The sequence below is a fragment of the Ursus americanus genome, chromosome X, assembly GCF_024610735.1.
Source record: "Ursus americanus isolate L20-20 chromosome X, mUrsAme1.1.p, whole genome shotgun sequence".
Taxonomy (NCBI): domain Eukaryota; kingdom Metazoa; phylum Chordata; class Mammalia; order Carnivora; family Ursidae; genus Ursus; species Ursus americanus.
Genome location: NC_142164.1, coordinates 274,043 through 301,486, shown reverse-complemented (window position 1 = coordinate 301,486; position 27,444 = coordinate 274,043). Strand labels below are relative to the sequence as shown.

At 41.1% G+C, this 27,444-nt stretch overlaps 4 protein-coding genes across 5 annotated transcripts in view; 2 read left to right on the top strand and 2 right to left on the bottom strand.

Annotated features, from left to right (window-relative positions):
- FUNDC2 (FUN14 domain containing 2) overlaps window positions 1-19,151 on the top strand; it is a 35,213-nt gene extending 16,062 nt beyond the window's left edge. The window contains exons 5-6 of one of the 2 annotated variants that reach the window (XM_045788970.2): window positions 8,638-8,726; window positions 12,113-19,151. In XM_045788970.2, the coding sequence (XP_045644926.1) occupies window positions 8,638-8,726; window positions 12,113-12,158 (135 nt within the window). In that variant the 3' untranslated portion in view covers window positions 12,159-19,151. Of the gene's footprint in view, window positions 1-1,553; window positions 2,062-8,637; window positions 8,727-12,112 lie in introns of those variants that run through there. The other variant, XM_045788971.2, reaches the window with a different exon arrangement.
- Window positions 9,810-18,975, bottom strand: CMC4 (C-X9-C motif containing 4). Its single transcript, XM_045788975.2, has 3 exons — window positions 18,904-18,975; window positions 12,087-12,154; window positions 9,810-10,195 (listed from the first exon to the last, which is right to left on the bottom strand). The coding sequence occupies exons 2-3, from the start codon at window positions 12,142-12,144 to the stop codon at window positions 10,047-10,049; spliced, it is 207 nt and encodes a 68-aa protein (XP_045644931.1). The 5' UTR covers window positions 12,145-12,154; window positions 18,904-18,975; the 3' UTR covers window positions 9,810-10,046.
- On the bottom strand, window positions 13,403-14,193 carry MTCP1 (mature T cell proliferation 1). The gene is made up of 4 exons (XM_045788972.2): window positions 14,061-14,193; window positions 13,765-13,935; window positions 13,632-13,683; window positions 13,403-13,543 (listed from the first exon to the last, which is right to left on the bottom strand). The coding sequence occupies exons 1-3, from the start codon at window positions 14,163-14,165 to the stop codon at window positions 13,636-13,638; spliced, it is 324 nt and encodes a 107-aa protein (XP_045644928.1). The 5' UTR covers window positions 14,166-14,193; the 3' UTR covers window positions 13,403-13,543; window positions 13,632-13,635.
- Window positions 19,152-19,606: 455 nt separating the features above from the next.
- Window positions 19,607-27,444, top strand: part of BRCC3 (BRCA1/BRCA2-containing complex subunit 3) — a 65,142-nt gene continuing 57,304 nt past the window's right edge. The window contains exons 1-3 of the mRNA XM_087859849.1: window positions 19,607-19,803; window positions 20,465-20,481; window positions 21,256-21,310. Coding sequence (XP_087715975.1) covers window positions 19,681-19,803; window positions 20,465-20,481; window positions 21,256-21,310 — 195 coding nt within the window. The 5' untranslated portion in view covers window positions 19,607-19,680. The remainder of the gene's footprint in view (window positions 19,804-20,464; window positions 20,482-21,255; window positions 21,311-27,444) is intronic.

Here is a 27,444-nt window from a genome sequence, read left to right as displayed (position 1 = left end):
CCCAGGAGTGCTGTCCCCATGCCTCAAGCTCAGGGTTATAAAAGTGACTCTCTTTTCATTTTGCCAAAACTTTGACTATTCACATGTTTACAGAAGTAATACATACATGATTGTTGAAAACTTCTTTAATGCCATAGGAAGTATATATAATAAACAGTATATGGTTGATGTTTGAGTAAAACTAACTATTGAGTCACAGAGGGAACTTGTCATAAACTAACCAAAAGGTTTGGAATTGGTTCATTCCACAAAGTTTTGTATTCCTATTCGTGGCCTGGCACTGTCACAGGCCCCAGGGATAGTGGCTGGTTCCCGTCTCAGAGCCCATGCTGTTACTTGGGAAGCCAGGGAATGAGGATGGCAAATTAAGTGTTTAGCAATAAAGTCATTGGTGACCTCATTGACAACAGTTTTAGGGGGGCGGTGGAGTTGAAAGCCAAACTGTAGCAAGTTGAGGAATGAGTAGGAAGTAAGAAAGTAAAGATAATGAATGAAAACAGTTATTTCAGGAATTTGTATGATTTTTTTTCATTCCCCCTGATGGTAGATGGCAAAAGACAATACCTCAAGTAGGAAAATGTGGAGTCCAGTCAAGTCAGAGGACCAGTGGAAGTGACATAGGAAGTCATAGGCATAGTGGGAGTAAGGGTGCTAGAGAGTCCCAGGAGGATGAGGTAGTAGAGTGGAGCAGGTCAGGGACGTGAAGTCACTGTGCTTGAGTTCAAGAAATGATTCGGCCAGGATCCTGGATACGTTGTCTAAATGAACAGTGTCTAAGGTGATGGTTGTACTTGGGAAAAAGAAGGAGTCTGACCCACTTAATAAGTTCTCTCTGAAATGGAAATTCAAAGAGCATAATCATAGGAGGCAGGGGTGCTGAGTGCATGTTCTGAACTGCAGATGAGTGGACAGGAGGAGGTGGAAGTTTTTGTGAATTTAAGGTATCTTTATTTTAATGATCCTTTGGTGTGGTGAGGTGTGAGAATGCAAATATATAGCTTCTACTCAAGAGGAGGCCTCAGAGGGTGATGGGTGGGGTAGATGGACAGATGGTCTGATGGATGGACAAGATGAATGGATAGAGAAATTTTGGAGGAGAGACTTCAAAATGAGCAGCTTTGATTGGAAAGCGGTGTCAGAGAGAACGAAGGAGTGAAATTGGAAACTGAGAATTGCCTCTGTAACTAGTTTATTGAATACAGCTTTACTCTTTCACCATAACTTCCCCCATGAACTCTGTCCTTTTCCTGTTCCTGAATGATCTCTCAGGCAGATTTCTTAGCTCTCTAACAGACATAACTGAAGACAGATTCCAAGGATTTGCCTTTGGCTTCTCCTCATCCCTCATGTGGCCAGTCATCCAATCAAAGTCCCATTTCAAAAACATCTCTTGAATTTTATCATTTCACACTAGCATCCCTGCTCCCATCTTGACCCAGAGACCCAGCGGTGAGGGGATTGACATTGTTAAGATCGCATAGGTAATAGAGATCTGATTCCTAATAATAATATCCCTAGCAAAATAACCCATTTGTGCTATCTTCTGTTCCTAGGTAGTGTCATTTGTGAAGAAGAACGTTCTAGTCACTGGGGGATTTTTCGGAGGCTTTCTGCTTGGCATGGCATCCTAAGGAGGACAACTTCACTTTCATTATTCCTGTTTTTTTCCAACCAGCAGCCTCTTCACTCCATCATAGGACATCAAGTCTCTCCTGCTTCTCCTCTTCTTCCATGACTTCTGAATGGCTTCTATAGGCATCTGTCGGTACAAGTTGATATGGCCCTATTGTGAACTTGATGGCAACAGAAGACACCATAGACATTAGCTCTTCTCCCAGCACATTCCCCGCTTGACTAATCTGTAGGTCAGCAGAAATGTTCCTTTCCCCCCTCCCATCTAAGATACTTAACAGAGCCTGCTATATAAGATGGCTCGCCTTGGAGGATGAGTGGATCCTCAAAGGTTGTCCCAGACTTGATTTGGAAAAGAAATCGCAAGCATAGAGATACCTTATGTGCTGCATGGGAAGGAACTGAATACATTTGCCTTTAAGCATGAAAGACTTGGTATCTTGGTGTCTACTTTCTTTTTTAGTTGGTTTTAGATTACAGAAAGAGAGCTATTTATATTCCTGCTGTAATTATCCTGACAAAAATGGCAGTATAAGCACTATAATTGAAAAATCTGAATATGGAATGAACTTGTGCTAAAGGTATATATGCTGAGCTAAAGGTATTGTGTTTGGTGGGAAACCAACTAATAGATAACATCGTCGGATGGTCAAACTTAGTAAATCATTTAGGGACATTAACATAGTATCCAGGGATGTTTTCCACCATAAAGCAGCTCATGGCTATTTCCAAAGGGTTTTTTTTCATGGTAGAATAAGTGACTTTAGGTAGGAAAGGGAAGAAGCTCTTGGATTTTTATTTCATAGAAAAGGTTTTAAGCTTTGAAATGTGAAGTATTATTTACCTCTTGTCAAAACATTAGGGGTAGCCGTAGTTCCTCTGTGCCAATTCTCTTTCTTTATCTAGTTGGTATGAAATACCTCACATTTGAGCCAGAGTTTTAAAGAGGTGGCATTCCAGGCATTCATAATTGAGAACAGTAGTGATAGCATGTGTGAAGTAAATTATTTCCATCATCAAATGTTCTGCTGTCTCACAATGGCCCCAACTCTTAGAATTGTTCTTTAAAATAAAAGTTTATAGACACACATACACATGCTTAGAATATTAGCACATTTCGTTGTCATGGCCTGTTACCATGTCTGCATCCTCAGCTAGAATATCTGCTTCTGGAGGGTAAGTCTTCTGTCTTCACCACTACACCTACAGAACTGAGCACTTAATAGGTATTCAGGATTTGTTGAATATATGAATAATGACCTCATAATAATAAACATATCCAGAAAAGAATCCAAAGAATTCTTTGAGACTTTATGAGTTCTGAGAAGGCAGAAAACTTAGAATTAATTCTTAAACTTGCAGGTGATCTCTGCAAAATGTATGTTTTTAAGGCCTTCTTTTAAAATGTTTGCCTTTTAACTTATTTTGGGAAAAATGGATTGAATTTGGAAATTGTAGCTACCAATGGACGTGTGGAACTTTTTAGAATTCATCCATCTGCATTTTTCCCCTCATTTTAAGGCAGCATAAGTTATTTTGCTTATAATATGTATGAACCATCCCCAAATCATAATGGTATGAGTCTCTGTGTTGCATATTTTTGTGTAAGAACTTAAAAAAATGTTTTCACTTTTTATTATGGAAACTTTCAAACATATCTAAGAGAAAAGTACAGTGACCCTCATATATTTATCACCCACCTGCAATGATCATCAAATCATAGCTTGTTTTATCAGTTTTGAAACAAATACAAAATGTATCATTTCATTATATTTCAGTATGTATCTCTAAAAGGTAAGAACTGTTTTTAAAAATCATAAATATAGTAGTCTACTATCATACCAAAAAATTAATAATAGTTCCTTAATCTCATCAACTATTCAGCCAATTTTCAAATTTCCTGTCTCTTAAGTGTTTTGCATTTGGTTTGTTTGAATCAAAATCCATATAAGGTCTACCCACATTGCATTCAGATGGTCTCGTAAGTCTCTTTTAATCTTGTATGTTCTTTTTCTTTTCCTTTTTTTTTTTTTGGCCTGCAATATAGTTATTGAAGACACTGAGTTATTTGTTCCATAGTTTTCTACATTCTTCTGATGCTTGGGTCCCCGGGTTATGTCATATATGGCAATCAAGGCTGCAGCTCTTTGATGACTTGACCCATGTCATTCACCCAGACCAATGGAATGGTGACTGTAAAACTTAACTGACGTGCCCTGTGCCCCTTTGGGGTGCGTGACAGGAAGAGTGGCCATTGGATGCTTCTCTAGTGGGATGGGAGTTGCCTTATGTCCATCTGTTTTTCCTGTGACTATCAGCGATGACAACAGACATTAGCAGGTCATTATAAGCTTTCAGCAGGTTGTAATAGGTAGAAGACTGAAATAAAATCTGTAGGTTCCTGCTGAAGTTTCTTCCAAGCTGGCGCTTCTGGGACCCTGAAGTTTACGGTTAAGGTCAGTATTGCAGATTGGCACCATGCTGCTGTCATGAGAATGGTCCTGAGTTCTGCCCACCAAGTAGGGCCACCACTTGTGGCTGTGTGGTACTAAAAATCAGCCCTTCATGTAAAACCAAGATACCAGGACCAGGCAATTGCACCCATGACTGCACCATTTTCATTTGATTAGCAAGACCTGTTTAGTGAGGCACGTATTTTTCTCTAGTACCCAGGGTCCAATAATGTGCTGGGCTGCTTTTTTAGTGGTAGGGGTGCTGAAGAGACTCCAGTTTTTCCTTGAGTGACAGAGGTATCCACCTGTTCCGGGGCGGGGGGAGTTGGGGGTTGGCGCCCCCTGCTGACAGGGGTGTGGTAATACCACACTGGGGCTTCTCTACCTGTAGGTTGGCCTGAATTGGGAGAAACTCCTGTGACACTGAGTTGTGTGACGTAACACATCCACACCTGGTGGCTGGAACACCTGCAAGGCTTTTCTCCCCTTTGCCACCCTGCCCCCGTGCACCCCACTGCGCCCTTTGTGTCCCCTGCCGGGCCACCACGGCCCCTCCTGTGCCCTTGTGACTCTGGGCCACTCTTTGATCAACTGTTGGCTCCAGTGATGGGACTGGGCAGGACTGGGACATGGGGCCCACTACAGCAGAGCTATTATGCTTGAGTTCCTTCTCCCTGAAGTTCACCCTGGTGTCAGACGACAGGTGAGGGGGGGTCCAGCTTTCAGTTTAGAGCTGCTGCCCTGTCAGGCTCAAAAACTAGACTCCAGTGTTAGGCTCTGTGTCCTCATTGCTGAGCAGCCTCATTGTCATTAGTGTCATTGTCGTTGTCTTAACATACATTTTCCTCCTGCTTCGCATCTGGACCTCATGTTTGCTCCAATCTCTTACCACTCAGCCTGGGGACATTCATCAAACAGCAGGGGTCTTGACTTCCCCACCTGTCCTACCACTTGGTAAGAGCCCTCCTTACTGGACCTGGGCAGTTACTGTCTCATGGATGCTGGCAGAAGACAGGACATGAATAAAGTTGGAGAGCAGTATTCTAGAAGGAACGAGCTAACATACTTTTGGGGTGGGTGCTTAAGGTATCAAAATGCAGTTACTGCATAGTTAACTATTTTAAGCATGTTGTCTCCTTCCTTTTGACATTTGTCAGCAAGATGGACATGACTAATGGTTGGACTCTTATTTGAAACCTCTACTTTTCTATAGTTTTGGAAAATACCATAAATCTCTGCTTGAAGAAATGGCATAGAGATGGATTTGAAACTTCTGAGTATCATTAATGTTTCATGATCATCTCAGTTTCTTTTCTGAAGGAAACTCACTTAAGGCCAGTTTTGGACCCTTAAGCAAAATTAGACTGCTACCCTCTCCGCTGCTTCCACCAACTTACCAGCTTGGTTTCTTTGTCATGAAGTCCACGTACAGGGCCTTCTTACTTGCTTACACAATGTTAGTGTGATTTCTTGGAGAATTGGGCAAAAAATATATATCTTATCCTGGACCTCATTTCCCAGAAATCATGTTCTGTGATGTTTAGTTCTTCTTAAGGAATCATGAATTTTAAGAGCACTATTTTTCTAAAGAAAATTGACAGTGTTGCACTTTTTTCACATTTAAAAAAGACCTGTGACTTATTGACTCACCAAAACTGTCTACCTTTCTGAATTTAAAATGGTAAGAAATACTGTTAGGATGATTGAGAGCAGTGGAATTTTACAAACTACTGACATCTGGCACTCATCCTAGAGACTGATTTCACTGGCCTAGGGTGCCTTTGGGCAGCCTGAGTTTTTGACATGCCTCGTATGTTTCTAATGAGCAACCAAGGTTGAGAACCACTGAAGCAGAGTTGGAACCTGGTGCTAAAAAAGTTTTAGTTCTGCTGTTAACAAGTGACTACTTAACAGGCCCTTAAAGCCTTTTAAATTAAGTGCCATACAACTTTAGATGCCTTCCAGATACCAAAGACAAATGTACAGTTTATTAAATGTTAGGAGTTGTGTGGAGTGGATGCAGGGAAGGGAGTTGTCACCATAGCATAATGACAGATCAGGAGCTTTTGTCATCAATGGATGCTGAAGTTTTGGGATGAAAAGTAGTGGGATGTGGCCCAGCATATTACCCTCTCCACTGAGGTCTTTTAGTCGCTAGTTAACCAAGTGAGTAAACTTAGCACCACTAGCTCACTTCCAGAATTTTTAGTCTCTAAAATAGAGGAGATCATAGTTCTCACCTTCCCAGTTCCTCCCTAGAGACTGAGATTCAGTGCTGTGGTCCCTAACCCATAAAAAACACTGGATGAATGTTGAACTTTTCTGATACCTATTTTATTTTTCTGTGTGTCATAATAGCTGAGAAGAATCAGATTTATTTTATTTATTTTAAAGATTGTATTTATTTATTTGACAGAGATAGACAGCCAGCGAGAGAGGGAACACAAGCAGGGGGAGTAGGAGAGGGAGAAGCAGGTGCATAGCGGAGGAGCCTGACGTGGGGTTCAATCCCAGAACGCTGGGATCATGACCTGAGCCGAAGGCAGATGCTTAACCACTGCGCCACCCAGGCACCCTGAGAAGAATCAGATTTAAATTGATGTCTGCCAATAGATGTTAAGTGAGACAGGACTGAGTTTAAAGATAGGAAGGAACAATTTATTTGAAGCTTTAAAAGTCCTAAGTAAAATAGTATACCCTAGGAAAAAAATTTTAAAATAGTCTGAAATTTGAGTAGTTAACTGAATAAAAATAATTTTGTCAAAAAGCACAGGAAAAGAATGTATTTGATCATATAGTGATTCCTAATGTAAATCCTAGCACTGCTATCAATTGATAATTTTAAATGTAATTTACATTTGTATATGATGTAAACATAGTTGTAAAATGTTTTATTAAATCATTCCACTATTAACACAAGAGTTCATTTAAATGATTTCATGAGAACATAGCATGGTTACCTTGATTTGTGGACCAAACATCTTTAAGGCAGCATTTCTCCAAGTCTCTGGGAAATGTTCACCCTGTGAGGTGCTGTCTGCAAAGTGGGTACCCTTTGGCAAGTACTGCATACAGTAGTCCTTTTCAAAGAATCGTAATTTACAGTAGCATATTGAAAGCTTTGAAGTCTTACAGAAGAGAAACCTGTTAACTTATGTCTAACCTAGCATTCCCCAAACTTATCTGACCACAGAAGCCTTTTGTCTCCCCTTTTACAGCAATTCCTAGAAACACTTTAGGGAGTGCTGCTTAAAAGAACAGTTGGTATCAAATAATGATGGTATTTGAATATCACAGACTATCCTATGTTAGTCCATTAATGGCAACGTAGGCTTTTTCTAGCATGCTGAAAGAGGCAAGGAAGGATCCTCTCTGTTATAGACTGAATGTTTGTGTTCCCAGAAATTCATGTTGAAATCTTTTCTTTTTTTTAAGATTTTATTTATTTATTTGAGAGAGAGGCAGCGAGAGAGGAAACACAAGCAGGGGGAGTGGGAGAGAGAGAAGCAGGCTTCCCACTGAGCAGGGAGCCCGATGCGGGGCTCGATCCCAGAACGCTGGGATCATGACCTGAGCCAAAGGCAGACGAAGGCCGGCACTTAAGGACTGAGCCACCCAGGCGCCCCTCATGTTGAAATCTTAACACCCAAGGTGATGATATTTGGAGGTGGGGTCTTTGGGAGATGATTAGCTCATGGAGGTGGAGCCCTCTCAAGTGGGATTAGTGCCTCTATTAAACAGACCCAGGAAAGCTTGCTCGCTCCACTCCCGAATGTGAAGACACAGCAAGACAGCCATCTGTGAACCAGGAAGCAGGCCCTTATCAGGCATCAAATCGGCTGGTGCCTTGATCTTGGACTTCCAAGATCTGTGAAAAATACATGTCTGTTGTTTATAAGCCTGAATGGACTTAAAGCAGCCTGAATGTACTAAGACAGGGACATATCAGAATTTGTTTCTGCTCATGCTTAGAAAGTCATCTTTTTCGGGGCACCTGGGTGGCTCAGTCGTTAAGTGTCTGCCTTCAGCTCACGTCATGATCCCTGGGTCCTGGGATCTAGTCCCACATCAGGCTCCCTGCTCAGCAGGAATCCTGCTTCTCCCTCTGCCCCTCCCGCTGCTTGTGTTCCCTCTCTCGCTGTATCTCTCTCCGTGTCAAATAAATAAAATCTTTAAAAAGAAAAAGAAAGTCATCTTTTTCTTTTTGGGGCAGGGTGGAGTGATAGTGATTCTAGCACCTGTTTGAGGCAAGCAAATGGCCTGTTTGATACTGTCACTCTGCCACCACTACATGAAGTCAGTGACAACTGTCAACAGGCTTCCTACAGCAGCCTTGTATTAACATCATGAGGATCCACTGTAACGTTTTGATTATAAGGATATAAAGAGTAGATAAGCCACCTAAGAATTCTGTTACTGCCTGACTTCCAATGAAGTATCTTTTTTTTCAGTTTTCTCATGATAAATTAGGGGTTGTTAAACATTACAAGAATCATTTCTAGGCATTTCCTACCACTCTTTGAACAAATACTAAGTGTCTTCTTCTTGCTAGGCACTGTGGTGGGGAGGTAAAAGTGGAAAGAAATGCTCTCCCTGGCACCTGGAAGGACACTTTACTCTGAATTACTGGAAATGCAACAGGTATGGAGTTGGGTTAGAGAAACCTTTGCACTTAGCATGTAGTCTAGGAAAGATATCATAATTGTGGCACTGGAGGGGTGTCTTTTCACCTAACACATGACTAGTTTTATGAATGGTATCAGGAGTCTAAACTCAAATGCTAAAGGCAATTCATTAACATTTATATGTATAATCTTAAGAAGTACATTTAGGGGGCTCCTGGGTAGCTCAGTCGGTTGAGTGTCTGACTCTTGGTTTCAAGCCCTACATTAGGCTCCACGCTCAGCAGAGTCTGCTTCAGATTCTCTCTCCCTTTCCCTCTCCCCACTCACACATGGTCTAATAAATACAATCTTTTTTAAAAAACAAAATACATTTAGTACTCATATGTTTTTTTCTAACACCACCAAGCAATTCTCCAGTTCTCAATGGACACTGACTAGGTGTCCTACAAACTTAATTCAGTTATGATCCTATCTACTTGGAATTAGTGTCAGATCACACAGGTTAAGGGTTCAGTCCAACAAGACTGCCCTTAATTGAAACACCTATTGCTAAGTCCAGATTGTTACCTGTCCTTCTGACTCACTGGCTATAAATCTGAGGTTCCCAAGGACATCCTCCTTGGCTTTGATTAATTTGCTAGAGTAACTACAGAACTCAGAAAAACATTTACTTAAACATTTACCAGATTATTATAAAGGATACAGATGAATACCCAGATGAAGAGGTACAAAGGGCAAGGTCCCACAGACAGGAGTTTCTGTCCAAACTCAGGCCTTTTGGATTTTTATAGAGGCTTCATTACACAGTCATGATTGATTAAATCATTGGCCATTAGTGACTGATGTAACCTGCAACCCCCTCTCCCCTCCCCAGGGGTGGGAGCAGGGTGGGGGATTGAAAGTCCCAACCCTCTAATCACATGGTTGGTTCCCCTGGCAACCAGTCTCCATCCATAGGTTACCTAGGGGCTTTCCAAAAGTTACCTCATTAATGTGACCTTTATCACTCTTAATCACTTAGGAAGTTCCATGGGTTTTAGGAGCTCTGTGCCAGGAAAAGAGATAAAAACCAAATATATATTTCTTATAAGTCACAATATCACAAATACCAAACCAAAATTTTTCACTTAACAGGTTTATTTTAGCAGCTCAGTTTTATTACATTCTACATATTTAATATACTTATATTTCTATCTGTTCTGCATAGATGGCATATTCATTAACTTTTATAGTGGACTTTTTTGATATTTGCTGCTACCTGGCCTGAAGAAAGAGTCAGGAAGACAAAACTTGCTTGGTGGATACATGGTGCAGCATTTAACTTTTCAGCAGAACTTTACTTTGATGTAGGCTTCAGTGTCAGCTTTTCTTCCTCTTCTTTTTCAAATCCCGAACAGACGAGAGATCTTCCCTTAGGATATCGAGCACAACACTTACGCAGTTCTTGGATGACAGCCTGACACTTAGATTCCATGTAGTTGTTGGCTGAAAAACAGACAGGCAGACCCCAGTCATGATCAGTGCTTCCCACTCCTTTTCACTTTATTGTATCTACAGATCTGGAAGAAAGAGGATGTACCCAAGTCCACTTAATTCTTTCTGATGTACAGACCAGTCAACAGGATAATTAGGGCATGATTTACACAGTGGTTGAAAAGTATTCATATAAATTTCCTTTTCTTTAAGGTTGGGTTAATAGCTTATGTGCCCTTTTCTAGGACAGTGGTGGCTGTGAGACCTCCCTACAAGTCTGTGCAACAGAGGTTGGCAAACTGCAGCCTCTGGATAGAGTTGAACTTTTTTTTACAGCTGAGAGCTAAGAATTTTTCAAGGGTTGCAAACACACACTCGTATACCCACCCATACACTATATAACAAAGACCTTCTGGCCTCCAAAGCCTAAAATATTTCTTATTTGGCTCTCTACAGAAAATATTTGTAGACCTCTACTATACATAGACCTTAAGTCAAGGGGAACTTGACCTAAAGGTTCTAGGTTAGCTGCAGTTGCTCTGGGGTGCATGGGAGTTAGTCCAGGATTAGAAAAAAAAAACCCAATTCGGACTAGAAAGAATATAGTGGAGTGGCTGAGTCCAAGCTTGGAGCCAGACCAAAAGAGTTCAAATCCTCACTGTACCCCTTACTAGTTGTGTGACCCTGGACAAGTTACCTAACTTCTGTGTCAATTTCTCCATCTATAAAATGGGGGTCATAGTAGCATCCATCTCATGGATGAAAGGATTAAATGACTTAATATGTTTAAAACCCTTACAGCTGTGCTTAATGCTAACTCATAGTCCTTCCAGCCCTCAATCCTCCCACACTGTAGCCATGTGTTGCTAATTCAAATAAGGTAAGAATTTATTTGGGAGAAGAAACTGTGAAAATCATTTTCCTTTTTCTTAAATTTGGAGGAAGGAAAGAAAAGGATGAATAAAGTAGCATTATTTCACTACACATTAACATTTTAGATTAAGATTTTTATGAAATATTGCTTACATCATAAAATGAAAAATCTAAGAATGAAAGTTAAAACTCAAAGGAAATATACAAACAAGGGTTTTCTTTAGTAGTGAATCTTTGGGTAAATTCTTAACATTTTTCCTTCAGACCCTTCTATATTTTCATGGGCATCCATCTCTACCACTTCAATAATGAGAAAAGTTATCAAAAACATCAGTTTTGAAGTTCAGAAAACCGTGTAGCTTTTTCTATCTGTTCTTCTGCCAATAATCATTCGCTGATTTTTAAAAAAAATCCTCTAGCATTTGGTCAAACTTATTGGCCAATTTAAAACCAAATTGGGGGAAAAAAGATCAAGTGGACAGATCACATCAAATATGCTTTAGTTGAAGTCTGCTTTTGCCTTTAAGACTGTTGCTGATTTTGACATCCTGAATTCCAAATAGTATTTTTAAACCCCCATTTCTAACCTGATTGCTTTTAAAAAGTGGGTTGTCAGCCACAGTGAAGTATAACCAACCCATTTAAAACTAGTCTTTTTAAAAAAGGACTTTGCTCAGCTTATTAATTCTCAACTCTGGCTGTACATTAAAATAACCTGATTAGCTTTTTAGACTGATTCCTGCCCAGAACCCATCCTCAGGAAGTCCGATTTAATTGTTCTAGGCAAGAGCATTTTTAAAGCTCTTCAGGTGATTCTAATATACAACCAGGATTGCAAACACGAAGCTTGGATCATATCACTTTTTATTTTCTGCATCTTTGATGAAACAATGAGAAAAATCTTCAGGATAATTACAGAAATATTACATTTGAGAGGAGCTCATATCATTTGCTGATAAAAAGAAAAATTGGTCTCTTGTAGTTAGTTCAGATAAAGTGGAAAAATATAAAAAAGCATTTAACATACTACCTTGTAAACATTTCTGTATTTCACAGGCTTGTTTCTGGCACGGATCCTTCTGCGGCATATCCAGAAAACTAAAATAAGAAAAATGATTTTTATTTTGTCTTTTATCCATAAAGACTTTAAAGCCCCTCTAGATGGAATTTTCTTCTGAGACAACCAGGTATGCTAGAAAACAATTGCACTAAAAAATACTCTTCCCATTCATAGGATGAATCAACTATATTTTTATAATATCCATTTCATTCAATTTGGAAGACATATATAGCTTTACATGAAAATAAAACCTTGAATTCAATCACCTCATCTTGAATATTGTAAACCAACTGTGGGCTAGAGGAGCCGATGCCACAGCCCAATAGGCCTGCCCACTGCTCAAATCTATCATTCACAGAACCACCCTTGGTAAATGATTAAACTCCTTGAGCCTTTTTCCTTATAATTCATGTGTAAAATGGGGACCATTCCTACCTACCTCAAAGCATTAATGGAAGGATTAGCTGTGATATATAAAGTGCACAGAATAGTGCCTGGAAGGAAGGCAGTAAGGATTCAATACATGGTAGCTATGATTCCGACCATTTTTAAAAAAGTAAAACCTTACTTTTAATGTACATAAACAGTTATGACTACTTTAACTCAGAAAATTCTTTATCAGGTAGTAAATGCTTTCCTAGGAATCAGCAATATTTGGTGCTATTATTACTTCCTGAGAAAGGTGCTAAACAGCTAAAATAATCTTTGGAGCTCTTGCAGAAACCAACTTATTTAAAATATCTGTAACCAGAGAATGAATTTAAGTGCCCACAATTTTGATTAGCAACCTCTAGTAATCTGAAGGCACAATTTCAGAAAGGAAAAAGGCCCAGGAGCCTTTGCAGCTAATTCATTAATTCAAATAACGTCCTCCTTTTTTCAGAGCCCCCTAAGTTCTCAGTAGATCCAAGTTAGGTCAGTACTGGGAGGGGAAACACTGGAGCAAAACCTAGGATATTTACAGGATGGGAGAAGGAAAGGCAGGTGAATTGCTGCAGGGCAAATAAGCGACAAATAGATGTTGATGCTGCTAGGAGCTGCTCTCTTCTCTCTAAATCAGTACCAAGTCCTTGGTGATCAGGGCATCTGTTCTGTAGCAGGTGCTGACTTTTGTGGGATTCATCAGATCCCAGTTCCAGCTGATGATGTCCATTAAAGGTTCTATGGCAATTTCCAAAGGAGTCAATTTCAAGTTACGTATCCTGACTAAGTGCTTTTGTTGACTTGCTTTCTGCCTGTGTAACCCCCTCTCTGCAGTTCCACTTGTGGTGTTCTTCATGACCCTTCCTAAGCTTCTGTGTTCTTGAGCAGTTTTTCAACCCACTCCCTCCCCCCAGGACCACAGGTGGGTGCACTGCAGTGGTGGATGAAGTGATTGCCATATACTGAACAGAACAGAGGATCATATCTTCCTAGAATCCCAGCACCTGGAAAAAAAATAGATCATTAAAATCACCACAACCGAACAGAGTGAAAAAGAAGAAGGGAGAACAGGGGAGAAATAGAAATACATACCAGGTTAATCATCAGGCAAAAGCTTAAGCAACAGCTCCTGTACTCCCCTGACCTGTCAGAAAAAGAAAAGTTTATAGAGTACTCTGTTGTCAGAGCCTCAATACAATGGAAAATGATTAAGCAACATGGGTACCATTAAATGATGCTGGATCTGCCACAAGCGAGAGTTGTTATCCATGTAGCGTTCCTCAGGGTAGAGTTGCCACATGAGAGGTAGCTGGGAGGTAAGAAGGTGACTTGGCCTAGCTGCGTCACCTAAGGGAACCTGAACTTGCTGGACGCGTGCCCTTAGGAAACTCGTCTCCTAATGGGAAAAAAAATGATCAAAAATAAAAAGCAAAGATGTCAGGATTTTGAGACTGGTTAGAAACCAAGTTGCTTGAAAGCAAAATCAATAAAAAAAAAAATAAGCAAAATGTAAACAGTTACCTCTTCCACGACGGCCACCCACGTGCGCTGGTATTCGTCGCGGTAGATACCCTCTTGGTGAACCCAGAGGTGATCGGGTGGAGCCCCCACATCCTCTCCTGCCATTCTGGGCTTTGGGTTCCAATTCTAGCCCTGCTTTTCTCCACCTAAGCCTGCAGCACCCGCGCACAGGACACAGGTGTGACTTTTTGGGTTTGAATGAACTCACCAGTGAGCAAGGTGACCTGGTACTAGCAACCACCAACGAGAACAAAAACTTATATATGTCTGCTTGCACAGCCTAAATAGAGCTGAGGCCATCTGAAGCTTCCTGCAAGACACTGAAGTGACACTCAGCAGAGCCTCAGGTCATGCTAACTGTTGACTGTGAAGCACTCAGCTCCTCAGCTCTGGGGAGTTCTGTGGAAATGTAGGACTAGCACCTCAGGAAGCTGGGCAGTAGTGTCACAGTCTTTGCATTCACAAAGCAGCATCTGACAAAATGTATTAGCAACAGAGTATGCACAGGCACTTATTTGGGCAACAATGGACACGTGTGCCATATTCCCCAGGTAAAAGCCCCTTTCAAGCAAGTCCATTTTAAAGGATTGTGAAGGCTGAATTATGAGCATTTCTTTCTAAATTAAAATTAAAAGTTTGTTTTAAGGACAAATGACCTATTTATCAGCTTACTTAGAAAGGTTACTTATAGCAGTTGGGCATTTCCAGAAGGGGGTTTTCATGTTAAGGAAAATATTTAAGGTAGCTTCATGGAATTTTGAAGCTGCAAAAGACTTTGGGGATCATGGTGATTTGGAGCTGAGAGCAAATGATTGTTATCTGTCTAGGTCCTTGTTTCATTTTAATGCTGCAGGATGTCACAGGAACCCATTTTTTCACAGAGGTGTGCATTTAAATTCTGATTTCCCAAGTCAGAAGGCCAGAAAAACCCCTCTGCTGTTTGAGAGGTGTAAAGAAAGCATACCTCCTGGGCAATCTCTTTCCATAACGCAGACTCAGTTCTAACCCCGTAAGGATTTTCAGCCTAGCTCATTTCAGGGCCTCACAATTACTTGACCTGCATTTTGCAGGAATGAATTGTTTGTACCTGGCTGCTAGCATCATGACATGGTTTCACTGTATTTCTACCTTTGACAGAGCAGTTACAGCAGTGGGGCATCTGCCCCACGAAACAAAGGCCTATTCTCATTAGGTGGCCTTTAGGTAGGAGAGGAACTGCAGCACATCTCGGGAGGTTGTTAAACCAATCCTGGAGATTGTCAAGAGCAAATGAGATGCCAGAACACAGTATGATACAGCCCAGGAAAAAACCAGAAAGAACTAATTGAGCTAAACCAAGCCCTCTTCTCAAGGACATTTGATTTATTTTTCTTAACACTGTTAGTTCACCTTCCCTAAAAGTAGAAGAAGAAATCTTTTATAGACTTAAGAAATGGTCTGATTTCAGTGGATAATTTAAGAGCATCATAGTTGCTTCACCCATTGTACCCGAATGGAGTTGACTCTGAGCCCATCATAAGTTCCCATCTTTTAGGGCTCTCTCATTTCAAACTCACCTAAAAGAACCCCTTCTCCACCAAATCCCAATTTCTCTCAGTGGCAACACCACCTCTCCTAATCTTGCGGACTCAAAACTTACGAGTTATCTTGGACTTCTTCCTCTTCTTCAGTTGCTACATCCTATCTGTCACCAATTCCAGCAAGCACCACTACCACTGTATTTGAGACAAACTTTTCCCTAAATACTGGCTCCAAATCCTTGCTGTAGCTTTCTACTTGCCTAAATTGCTTCCACAGGCCATTCTGTCTATCTCAGTACTATTATAGCAGAGTGCAGGTACCTGCCTTCTCTATGAAAACTTCTTGCCTCTTAGGACTACTGCAGCATTTATGTCTCAGCTCAAGCTCATAATTTGGTCTCTAATTATAAACTGCCTTTTTATATTTGCTCTGCTTATTTCACAGGCCTTGTCTCCCCTCAAATACAGTATTATAAGCTCTTCGATAACAGGAATGATATAGTAGTACTGGGTACCCTAAGTCTCAATACTAGTCAGTGTTCTTGTGAGTGGATATGTATGCTGAGTAGAGCGGGGAAACAGATAAAGACCACATATACATGGGTAGAGATTGATTCTCTAGGTATATTATATAACTATATATTTTTCAAAGCCATTTTTTTCCATTTAGCAGATACAATCCTTCGGCCTCTCCTTTTCCCCAGGGCTTTGGGAAGGAGAGATACAAACAAAAACCAAGTAAATACTAATGTGAAAAAATATATATATATTAAAGTCTGGATTTTGAATACAGAAGAAATAAGTATGGCCATTTAAAAAAAATAGAAACCAAGTGTTAAGAGTTTCAGTACCATCTCACCTTCACAGGTCCATTCATGGATAGACAACTAATATATTGACATTTAAATTTGTTTTGAATGAAAAGCAAAACTTTACTGGTTACACTGACATTAAAAAGAAATTATTCCAGTGGTATAGAGGGCAAATACATTGGAGATGATAGTCTGAGTTACTGTGAATTACTACAAAGAGGCCTATGAGTCACTACAAAATATTCTCAGAAGAAAGGCAGTGTGATGTGCTGCTGTGACCTAAAGGCCAATATGCTGGGCATAAGAGGAACAAACTCCAGCACATGACCCTGGACTTGTGTGTGCTACCACTCACTGAGATGCTGCCATATGAACACAAACCAACAACATCCTTACCAGAGAAAAGCAAAGGCTGAATGACTAAGATTAAGATGAAGGACCATAAAATCACAGGTTGTATAAATTGCAAACCACTTCCCTAAAATGTGGTTCTTGGAACACTTGCCCCTAACTTTTTCCTTGGTCAAATAAGTTTGGGAATCTTACAGTCATAAAGCTCATTAGTGTAGTAAAAGCTCTGGCAAGTTACACAGTAAAGAAACTTTATTTTAACATTTCCCAAATTTATTTGACTAGAGAACATTTTTCTGCACATGAAACTTATTCACAAAATTCAGAGCCCCTTGAACTAAGATGAATCTCTTAAATCCTCAAGATAAACTCAGGTACAACATGCAGTATAATACACAACATAAACCTCTTCCGCTCAACTCAAAAGAGTACTACCATTTGCAAATTCACATGGATTCAAAAACTGTTTATATGCTTTATCATCTATTAAGGCACTAAAGCAGATTGTCCCCGTGGGGGTCACTTTGGTGTCACGGCTAGGGACGATACTGGCCCAGACTATTTCCTGGTAAGGCATTTCAAAAATTATGTTTTAAATGGATGATATACAACACAGAAAGGCTTCCTTAAGAAAAATACAATTTACTCCAATTTCCAGGTGTTTGAACAATTTTTAAACATTAATCTGCTGATTATACTTATTTTCTTTGAAGTGAATTAATAAAGTGATTTAATTACAATGGGTGAAGTTACTAAGAATGCATGCCCTGGAGTCAGCCTGACCTGGGTATGAATCCGATTTTGCCGCTTGGTAGCTTTGTGACTTGGGACAAGTTAACCTCTCTACACTTGTTTTCTGAGGTGTAAAATGAGAAATAAACAACATATTGATCATAATGGTCAGCACTTATTTAGCACTTATTATATGTTTTATGTATACTGACTCTTTTAATCTTCATTATCACCTGATTAGATGGATACTGTTATTACGTCCACTTAAAGATGAGGGAAGTAAGGTACAGAGAAGTTAGGTAACTTGCATGAAGTCACAACACAGGTAGGAAGTTGTACAGTCTGATTCCAGTTGGGGCAGTTTACATATAAAGCTATATAAATGCTTGGTAGAGTGTCTAGCACAAAATAAGCTTGCCATAAATTTTAATAGTCTTTTTCTGTACTCCAATTAAACATTTAGAACTGTAAAATGCAGCCATGAGCATTATAAAAGTTAGAGAATGTTCTGATATTTGAGTTTGACTAACAGCAACAATAAAGAAAATGTGTTTTTTTCTCTTGAAGGTGCCTAAAGGCACTTTATAAACTCAAAATATTCCATTGCTAAATAAAATAATGAGAAGAGCAGCCATCGTTGTCCCATTAATGCAGGGCATACAAGCCATGAACAGTAACTGGAAATAATATATGGTGTACAATTGAAACTTGAGAAAATTTAGGTGGGTCCAATGTAATTGCACACTTGAAGTTTTGCCCAATCTTCATCATTATCAAGATGAATCATGGAAAGAGGTGCCGTGTGATCCTTAAGCATTAGGTAAAAATGGAGGTTGCTGGTATATATGTCACAGATAATTTCAGTGGATGCGGGCCGTATCTGTGGGGGGACTTGGATTGGAACTGAGTTGGGAGAAAAGAGCAAAGCATCAACACCTCTTCAAGTAGCACCTTGGGTATGTTCCCTTTCCAGTACTGCCATGCCTGCCTGGCTTCAACACCGCACAGGGAATAGAAAACCAGATCAAACAAACATAAACACTGATGGGCTGTGGAGGCGGCACGGCATGTATTTTTCTTTGATTTAGAATGGTTTCTAAAATCCACGTGTAATTGCTAACCTTGGGAGTTGAAAGATCTGTACTTTTACCCGTGGCACGTTTGACATTCCTGAAAAGAAAATTACTTTTACATAGAATTTCACCATGTCTGAAATCATGAAGGCAAGGATTGCTGAGGAAACTTATATTGTGGATATCGACTGCGATACATCCGAGACGTTCAATAAAACTGAAGTCCCCCATCCCCTTTCCCTGTATCGAACACATAAGATACCTAAAAGCCTTTGTAGAACACAGCAGTAGCCAAGCTTAAGAGTGATACTTTTTCAGATACAGTATAGCACTGTTTCTGGAAGAGGTTACTCACATGAATATAATGTTTCTTGGGCTAATTAATCCGCCTCAGGAGCAGCGAGGCTAAAACTTCCAGGTCCCCCGCCCTGGGCCACTCAAGCCAGGATCGGGACGTGAGCCTGGGGCGAGCCGAGGGGCATCCCGGGCCGAGGTCACCCGAACCGAAGTTATGAGGCGAGGGCCGGCAACCGGAAGTGGTCCAGGGAGAGTTGTAAAAAATTCAGGGGCCGTAACTTGGAAACAAAACGGAATAAAATAAAACCTGAACTGTCTTAGAACCGAATTTCAAAAGAGCGTCCCCCTGGCTCAGGAGGCCAGCGCGCGCGGCGAGGCCGCCTTAAAGGGCTATCCCCAGAGCGTGTAGGCCGCGTACAGCTCTCTTCAGCGGGCGGGCAAAATGGGCGCGGGCGCTCGAGAGGCGCCGGCCCGGCCGCCCGGGCGCCGCTCACAGAGCACGTCGGCCCGCAACCCGGGAGCGCCGCCTCCCTGCCCACCCCACCACCCGGCCTGACGCCCCGACCGCGGCCGGATACCGCCCTCCGCCCAACGGCCACGCCTGCCCCAACCGGCGCGGGCGTCTCCCAGGTGCCGCCGGGCCGGCCCCGCCCAGCCCCCCGCGCCCCACGCCCCGCCTCCACGCGCCCTCCTCGAGCCCCGCCCCACTCCGCCCGCCCCGCCCCGCCCCGCCCGCACCCCTCAAGCCCCGCCCCCGCGGAACCCGCGCGCCAGAGCACCCGGTTGGCCAGGCCCGGAGTGGGCCCCAGGCGGACGTGAGCAGGGTCGGACCAAGATGGCGGTGCAGGTGGTACAGGCGGTACAGGCGGTTCATCTCGAGTCGGATGCTTTCCTAGTTTGTCTCAACCACGCTCTAAGCACAGAGAAGGAGGAGGTGATGGGACTGTGTATAGGGGAGGTGAGTAGGTCAATTAGCCTGACCGGAACCCTGCTGAGCAGTCGCAGCGTGTCCCCGGGGTGGGTGTTGGCAGCGCCCAGAACTGCGGAGACTACAGGCACCTCTGACCTAGACCCTTGGACTGACCCTTTGGATGGTCAGGTGGTGGGGGCCCCGTTTCCTCTATCTCTGGACGCTTGTTTAGCTTCCCGCAAACCCGCAGCGATCTGCATAATCCTCTGGGTGGGCCTTGCAGTTTTTCTTGTAGTCTGTGGCTTTTCTCTAGATCTGGAGTTACAACCCCGTTGACCAAAACCGCAAGTCAGGCCTAAAGACACTGTACTATAATGAGGACACCACTGTATTAAAAAGCAGCCAACCACGATTAGGGCCCCTGGCCTCCCCTCCAGTCTTCCTTTGGGGAAGCTAAGTGTATCAGAAAACCAAACAGAGAAGAGGGTTTCAAAGACGCAAAGGTTTCCTTCCACTGAGTTAAGTGTTGCAGAGGGGCAAAAGAGGAGGAGGAGATAGACCTTACTTGTTTACAATCCGAAGTAAGAATTCTCCAGTCTTTCATGCTGGTGTACAGGAACACATGACCCAAGTTTCATATAATCTCCATCCATGTACATCAAACTACCATAATGTGATCAATAATGTTTTCTGCTTTTTCCCACTCTAGTTGAATGATGACACAAGGTAAGATTATATTTGTTTACTCATATCTTTTGATCTCTGTGTCACTGTTTACTCAAAATTATGACAAGTTTGCAATATTGTGTACAACTTGTATTTTAAGTTACCATTATGAGTCCGGAGCTCCGTCAATGATACACTTTGAATTCCACCCCAACCCTGAAGGCTGGTTTCCACCTTACTTCCTATTAGGAGAATTTTCAGTTGATATATGTATGACCTTATGTAAAAAATATGGGTAGGGGTACCAAGATCAGGAGTGAACCTGTGAAAGCTCTTAAACATAGAATTTTGTTGACGCATACAGTGCTGTTACTTTCCATTTTATTGCTTGATATGTTTTATGTTCTCTGTCCCCTGAAATGACAATGAAATACAGGTAATTTTCTTTGCAGCAGTTGATAAGCATATTAAGAGCCATTTCCCCCTATTGACTCATTCCTTCATCTAAATTGTCAATGGCTTTCTGCCTCCCCCTGGTGGGCCCTACGGTGATCTCATAGATGCCCAGGAACTTGAATTCTTCAGAAGGCAAAAGCTTTAGGTGACCTTTATTTAAATTTTAAAGCATAGCAGAGTGTGTATTTCTCAAGCCTACCTCCTTAATACCCAGGATTCTAGGAATTTCGATTTGCCACTGAACAGATTATGTACTTAGCCACTCTTTGTTTCTGCCAAGGTTTCATTGCAAAAACTGTGAATCTTGTTACTTTGCTTTAATATCTTTTTATATTCCAAACCTCAGTTCCCTTTCCCCCCCTAATTTATCCCCAAAAGGAGTGACTCCAAATTTACATATACCGGAACTGAAATACGCACAGTTGCTGAAAAGGTACGTGTGCTAGAATTTTGCATGATGGAAACTTTCAGCTGGGGAGGGATTTCGGAACTGAAATTTCTGTCCTCAATTTGATGATCTCAGGGATTAACCTGGTTTGTGCAGGCCCGCACTTGTGGCTGGGTACAGTGTTCTCTCTAGTAAAATCAGATTAAGAGTGTACTCACTAGGACTGGAACCTAATTTTTGAATTTGTAGCAAATTCAGGTGAATAATCGCTCTCAGCTCTCCTCCTTGTGGTTGTCTGCCTGATCTCTGATCCTTCTCCCTGCTTCCTTGAGATTTTTGTCTGGTTTGCTTCCTTGACATCTGTGAATTCTTTCACATCACTGTTATCTCCTTATCTCAAGTCCCAATACCTACTTGGGCAACCTTCTCCTATAAGCAAACTATTCATAACTCATAATTCTTAGTCTACCTTGACTTTTTTCCTGTTTACAATCCTGCCTCGTCTTTTCTGGCATGCTCTAGCCTTCATGGTCTAGTATAATGCTTTTCAACCTATACTTTTTGGGATAGGGCCATTTCATTGGTTTTCCAATATGTTGCAGGCCACTGCTTTTGTAAAATACAATAAAAATAAATTATGGCCTCTTCTCTGCCAAGCAGATGATGGACATGATAAAAACTATCAGGCAACAAATCCATCTACTTTTTACCCCTATATCCAAACTTCTCCATGTTAACCACTTTGCCTCCTTTCTTCCCATATCAAGGAAAGAAGTTTACTTCCTGTTCAGAGCTATAGATTCTTCAAAGACATTGCTTATCAAATATCCTCTCTTCTGAGTCTTCAACCTTTTGACAGGCTTTTCCCCCTTAGGATACAAATGTGCTTAAATTACTCTCATTTTCACAAAGGAAAGAAAAATAACTTTTCAATCCTGTATATTCTTGTAGTCAGTACTCTTATATCCTTCTTTTAATAGCCAGACCTCTTAAAAGGATAGGCTACAATCATTATTGTTTCTTTACCTTCAATAGTCACACATACCAAGGTCTGGTTTCCAGTTCTGTATCTCCAGCCACCTCCCCATTGCTGTATCAGTGGATTATTTCTTGGTGCTTATCTTAATCTTTCTCCTCGGAGCTCTGAACTGTCATGGGGTTTTTTGTTTGTTTTTTTTGTTGTTGTTGTATCTCCCTCTTCCACTCCCCTCCCTCCCATCCATTATGGACTCTTCATTCTCTGCATTAAAGTTTCTGGCCTGGCCTCCTTGCCTTCCTGGAATGTCTTCTGGGCAACATTACCTTCCCTATGGCTTTAGCTACAACACTGAAGTTAGATGTGTCTTTAAATCTTTCCTCTGGTACTCACTGTGTGACTTTGGGCATGTTATTTGACATCTGTGAGCTTTGATTTCTTTGTCTGTAAAACAGGGATAATAATAGTCACCAACCTCATAGAATTGTTGGGAGAGTTGGATTTGGGTAATGTATGTAAAATGACTCATTTGTAAAATGGACATAATAATAGTACCAATGTCAGTGTGTCACTGGGGAGTTATTTTTATTTATTTAGTTAGTTACTTATTTTTAATTTCAAGTTTTAATTGAAATTCCAGTTAGTTAACATGTAGTATAATATTAGTTTCAGGAATAGAATTTAGTGATTCATCACTTACATATAACACCCACTGCTTATCACAAGAAGTGCCCTCCTTAATATCCATCACCCATTTAACCCATCCCCCTGCCCACTTCCCTCCATCAACCCTTAGTTTGTTCGCTATAGTTAAGAGTCTGTTTTATGGTTTGCCTGTCTTTGTTTTTCCCCCCATGTTCATCTGTTTTGTTTCTTAAATTCCACATATGAGTGGAATCATATAGTATTTGTCTTTCTCTGATGGACTTACTTCATAATACACTCTAGCTCCATCCACATAGTTGCAAATGGCAAGATTTCATTCTTTTTATGGCTAATATTCCAGTGTGTGTGTGTGTGTGTGTGTGTGTATACACACACATACATATCATATACCACCTCTTCTTTTTTTTTTTTTAAAGATTTTATCTATTTATTCGACAGAGATAGAGACAGCCAGTGAGAGAGGGAACACAAGCAGGGAGAGTGGGAGAGGAAGAAGCAGGCTCATAGCGGAGGAGCCCGATGTGGGGCTTGATCCCATAATGCCGGGATCACGCCCTGAGCCGAAGGCAGACGCTTAACCGCTGTGCCACCCAGGTGCCCCATATACCACCTCTTCTTTATCCATTCATTAGTTGATGGACATTTGGGCTCTTTCCATAATTTGGCTATTGTTGAGAGTGCTGCTATAAACATCAGGGTGTGTGTATCACTGGGGGCGTTACCAAGTTAATAAACGGAAAGCACTTTTCCAAGTGCCTGACACATGGCAGGTAGCCAATAAATATTGGCCATTCTGACTGTTGTTGTTAATATCCAGTAGATACTAGTTAATATCAATTATCCTAAGCTCTAGTACTTCATAGACTACTGCCTGTTTCAAATTTAGCTAGACACAGGCATCTTCAACTAACATGTTCAAAACTGAACCTTCCCTCTTCCTCAAAGCCACTCCAGCATTCCTCCTGCCACAGTAGTTCCCAAGCCTGGGGGCACCTTGGAATTACCTAGTACTCTTACAAAATCCTGATGCCAACTCCATTGGTCTGGGGTGAGACCTAGGCGGCAGGAGTTTGAAAAACTCCCCAGGTGATTCTAATGTGCAGCCATGTTTGGGAACCACTCGAAGCCATTCAGAACTGTAGATTGCTTTCATATTATTTCCAACACTTCATCCCAACTGCTGCTACCTTATTGGAGGTCCTTATCACTTCTTTTCTTGAATACTCGCTAGCCTCTCCCCAGTCTTCTTGCCTCGAGTCTCTTGCCTCTAGTTCTGTCTTCTGATTGCTTAGGGTATGATCTTTTGAGAACATAAGTCTGACATACCTCTGCTTGAAATCAGTGCATTTCCCTTAATGAGGCCTCGTTAGTTAAGCATTCAGGGCCTTTTTTAAGATAAATTTTAAGATAAATTTCTATTTATCTCCAAGTTCTAACCATGGTAAATTATGGCATTTTCCAGGTTATGCTGTATCTGCTGGATATTGTGCTTGGACTGCTTCCCTCTCTTCTGCTTGGTTAACTCCTTACCTCTTGCAGGTGCTGCCTGTCTCCTTTAAGGAATCTGCCCTGACCTGTAGGCTAGGTTAGATAGCCTCCTCTGAGCTATGGTAGCTCCTTGAGCATATCTATCACAGTGCATAGAGTTGTTTACTTTCTCTCTTCCTGGACATGACTACTGTATCCTGTTTATCTTTGTGTACTTAGGCCCTCACGTAGGGCCTTATGTATAAGTATATATTCAATAAATATACGTTGTATGAATGAACATACATTCCCTAAAATAGGGAATTAGTGTTTACCTGCCCATGAGCTGTGGAAAGGCATGCCAGGGGGCACAAATTTCTATAAAGGGCCTGATGGTAAATATTTTTAGCTTTGTGGGTCATACATTCTTTGTTGCAGTTACTTAGCTCTGCCACCATAGTGCAAAGGCAGCTACAATACATAAATGAATGAACTTGGCCATATTTTGCCCAAGGGAGGCTGGGCAGGCCATATTTTGCTAGCCCTTGTTCTATACCAAAACGGAGGAGCAAAAACAACTGGGTTTTAGTACTTGAATTCCAAGACTGAAGAGGCATAGGAGCCAATCTAGCTAAGCTGGAATATCTCATGTGGCTATGACTGTAACAGGCTTCCTCAAGCTCATTAGCTACCAGTGGCTTTCAGAGACATCTGTCAGTCTTTTGTGGCCTTTATTTATGCTTGTCTTATTTTGTTTTTCATCTATGTATGGGATGATCTTGCCATCATACCCTGAACTTCTTTTCCTCCTTCCTCTAGGCACTGAAATCTTATCTCACAATAGAGAGAAAAAAGTCACCCTGGGCATCAACTCCTACTAAAATACATTGCCAGTCTTAATGATGTAACTTTATTTTTCAGGCGTCCATGCCCTCATCTGGAATTCTGGATTCTGGATTCTGGAATTTGTGCTGGCCAAATAGATACTAAACTTCATGAGTTCAGTGACCTTATCTTTTTAGTAGATGTTGGCATGGCGTATCTTTTTCCATCCTTTTATTTTTGGTCTTTTTGCGTACTGTTATTTAAAGTGTGTTTCTTATTAGCAGCATACAGTTTTTAAAAAATCCAGTCTGATAATCTTTTTAATTGGAGTATTTAGTCCATTTGTATTTAATGTCATTATTCATATATATGGGTTATGGGTTTATCTTTTTGCTTTCTGTTTGACCCACTTATTTGCTTTGTCTCTTTTTTTCTTGCCTTCTTTTAAATTAATCAGATATGCTTTATTCCACTTTGAGCCTCCTAGTTACAACTTTTTTTCTCTCCTTTTAGTGGTTATCTTACATATTTCAATATGCATTCTTGATTTGTTAGTCTGATACAAGTTACTGTTTTTACCATTTCCTTGATAATGCTAGAACCTTAGAACACTTTAATTTCATTTATACCCTCCCACCTTTTAGATTAGTGTTGTCACATATTTTAATTCTATAGATATTTTAAGCCCTCTGTGGCATTGTTCTTACTGTTTTGTACAGTTAGTACTCATTTGTATTTACTCACATATTTTACCCTTTACAGTGTTTTTCATTTCTTCCTTTGTATCTGGGATTTTCCTTCTGCCTGAAGAGGTCTCTTAGTACTTCTGTGCTGATAATGAATTCTCTCAATTTTTTACATCTGAAAATGTCTTTATTTTTCCTTTATTTTTGAATGATATACTCTTTGAATATAGAATTCTTGGTTGGTAGATATCGTCTTGATGCACTCTAATATGTCACTCCATCCGCTTTAGGCTTTCATTGTTTCTGTTGAAAACTCAGCTTTTTGTCTTGTTGCTCCTTGGGAGGTCAAGGGTCTTTCTGTCTCTGCTTTTGATTTTCTTTATTGTGTGCTTTGTGCCTGCCAGACACTGTACCACTTATGGGGTTAAAAATATAACTAGAGGGGCGCCTGGGTGGCACAGCGGTTAAGCGTCTGCCTTCGGCTCAGGGCGTGATCCCCGCGTTATGGGATCGAGCCCCACATCAGGCTCTTCCGCTGTGAGCCTGCTTCTTCCTCTCCCACTCCCCTGCTGTGTTCCCTCTCTCGCTGGCTGTCTCTATCTCTGTCAAATGAATAAATAAAATCTTTAAAAAAAAAAAAATATAACTAGAACATGTTCCCTGCCCTTCAGAAGCTTATGTTCTAGCAGAGGAGAAAGTTATGTCAACATGATATAAATTGTAGTGAGATATATGTGTATTATAAAAACAGTTGTATGGGAGGGGAGAATGACTGATTCTTTACAGGATGAGCAGGGAATTTAAAGCCGTGAAAGAGTTCACCTGGTGGAAAAAGGCACACAAGGCTACCACATGTGCCTAATGGGTGCTGACTTCAAGAATCTCCTCTGTGATTTCACATCTGGCAGTGCCACACCCATCTTTTCCCATGAAACTCTTGAACCATTTCATTCTTCTGATTTTCACTCCTCTATCTTCCTTTTTGGTTCCTCTTAGTCTACCTCATCCTAAACATGGGTACCTCCCTTAATTCAGGCTTGGACCTCTGCTCCCTCTCCCAACACTATTCCTTGACTCTATTTACATCTTTTCACCCTAGATCAGCTCATTTTCCTTCTTTCCTGATCCTTTTAAAATTTAGATCTGCCTCCTGTGTTGCACTGAGTTTCAACCTTGAAATTTTAGAGGTTATCCTAGACAACTTCCTGTCCTCTATCACCCATGGGCCATTAGCTACCAAATCTTATGGATTCTTCCTTCTTAATGCATCTCAAATCTGTTTCTTCCATCTCTGCCATCCACTTAGCCCAGTATTTTATCATTACCTCACATCCAGCCCATCTGAAACGGTAAGTACCCTTCCTTTCAGTTCATCCTGCATATCATGGTATCTGAGTCCCCATACATTTTTATTCTGATCTTTCTTAGTCTCACTCTCTGCCATTCCATCTCAAGTTCTGTACTTAAACCAGTTGGCCAACCTGTCTCCCAAAAACATCTTACTCACATCCATTCGGCATCTACAGAAATTCTGTGTGTGTACACACACACACACACAC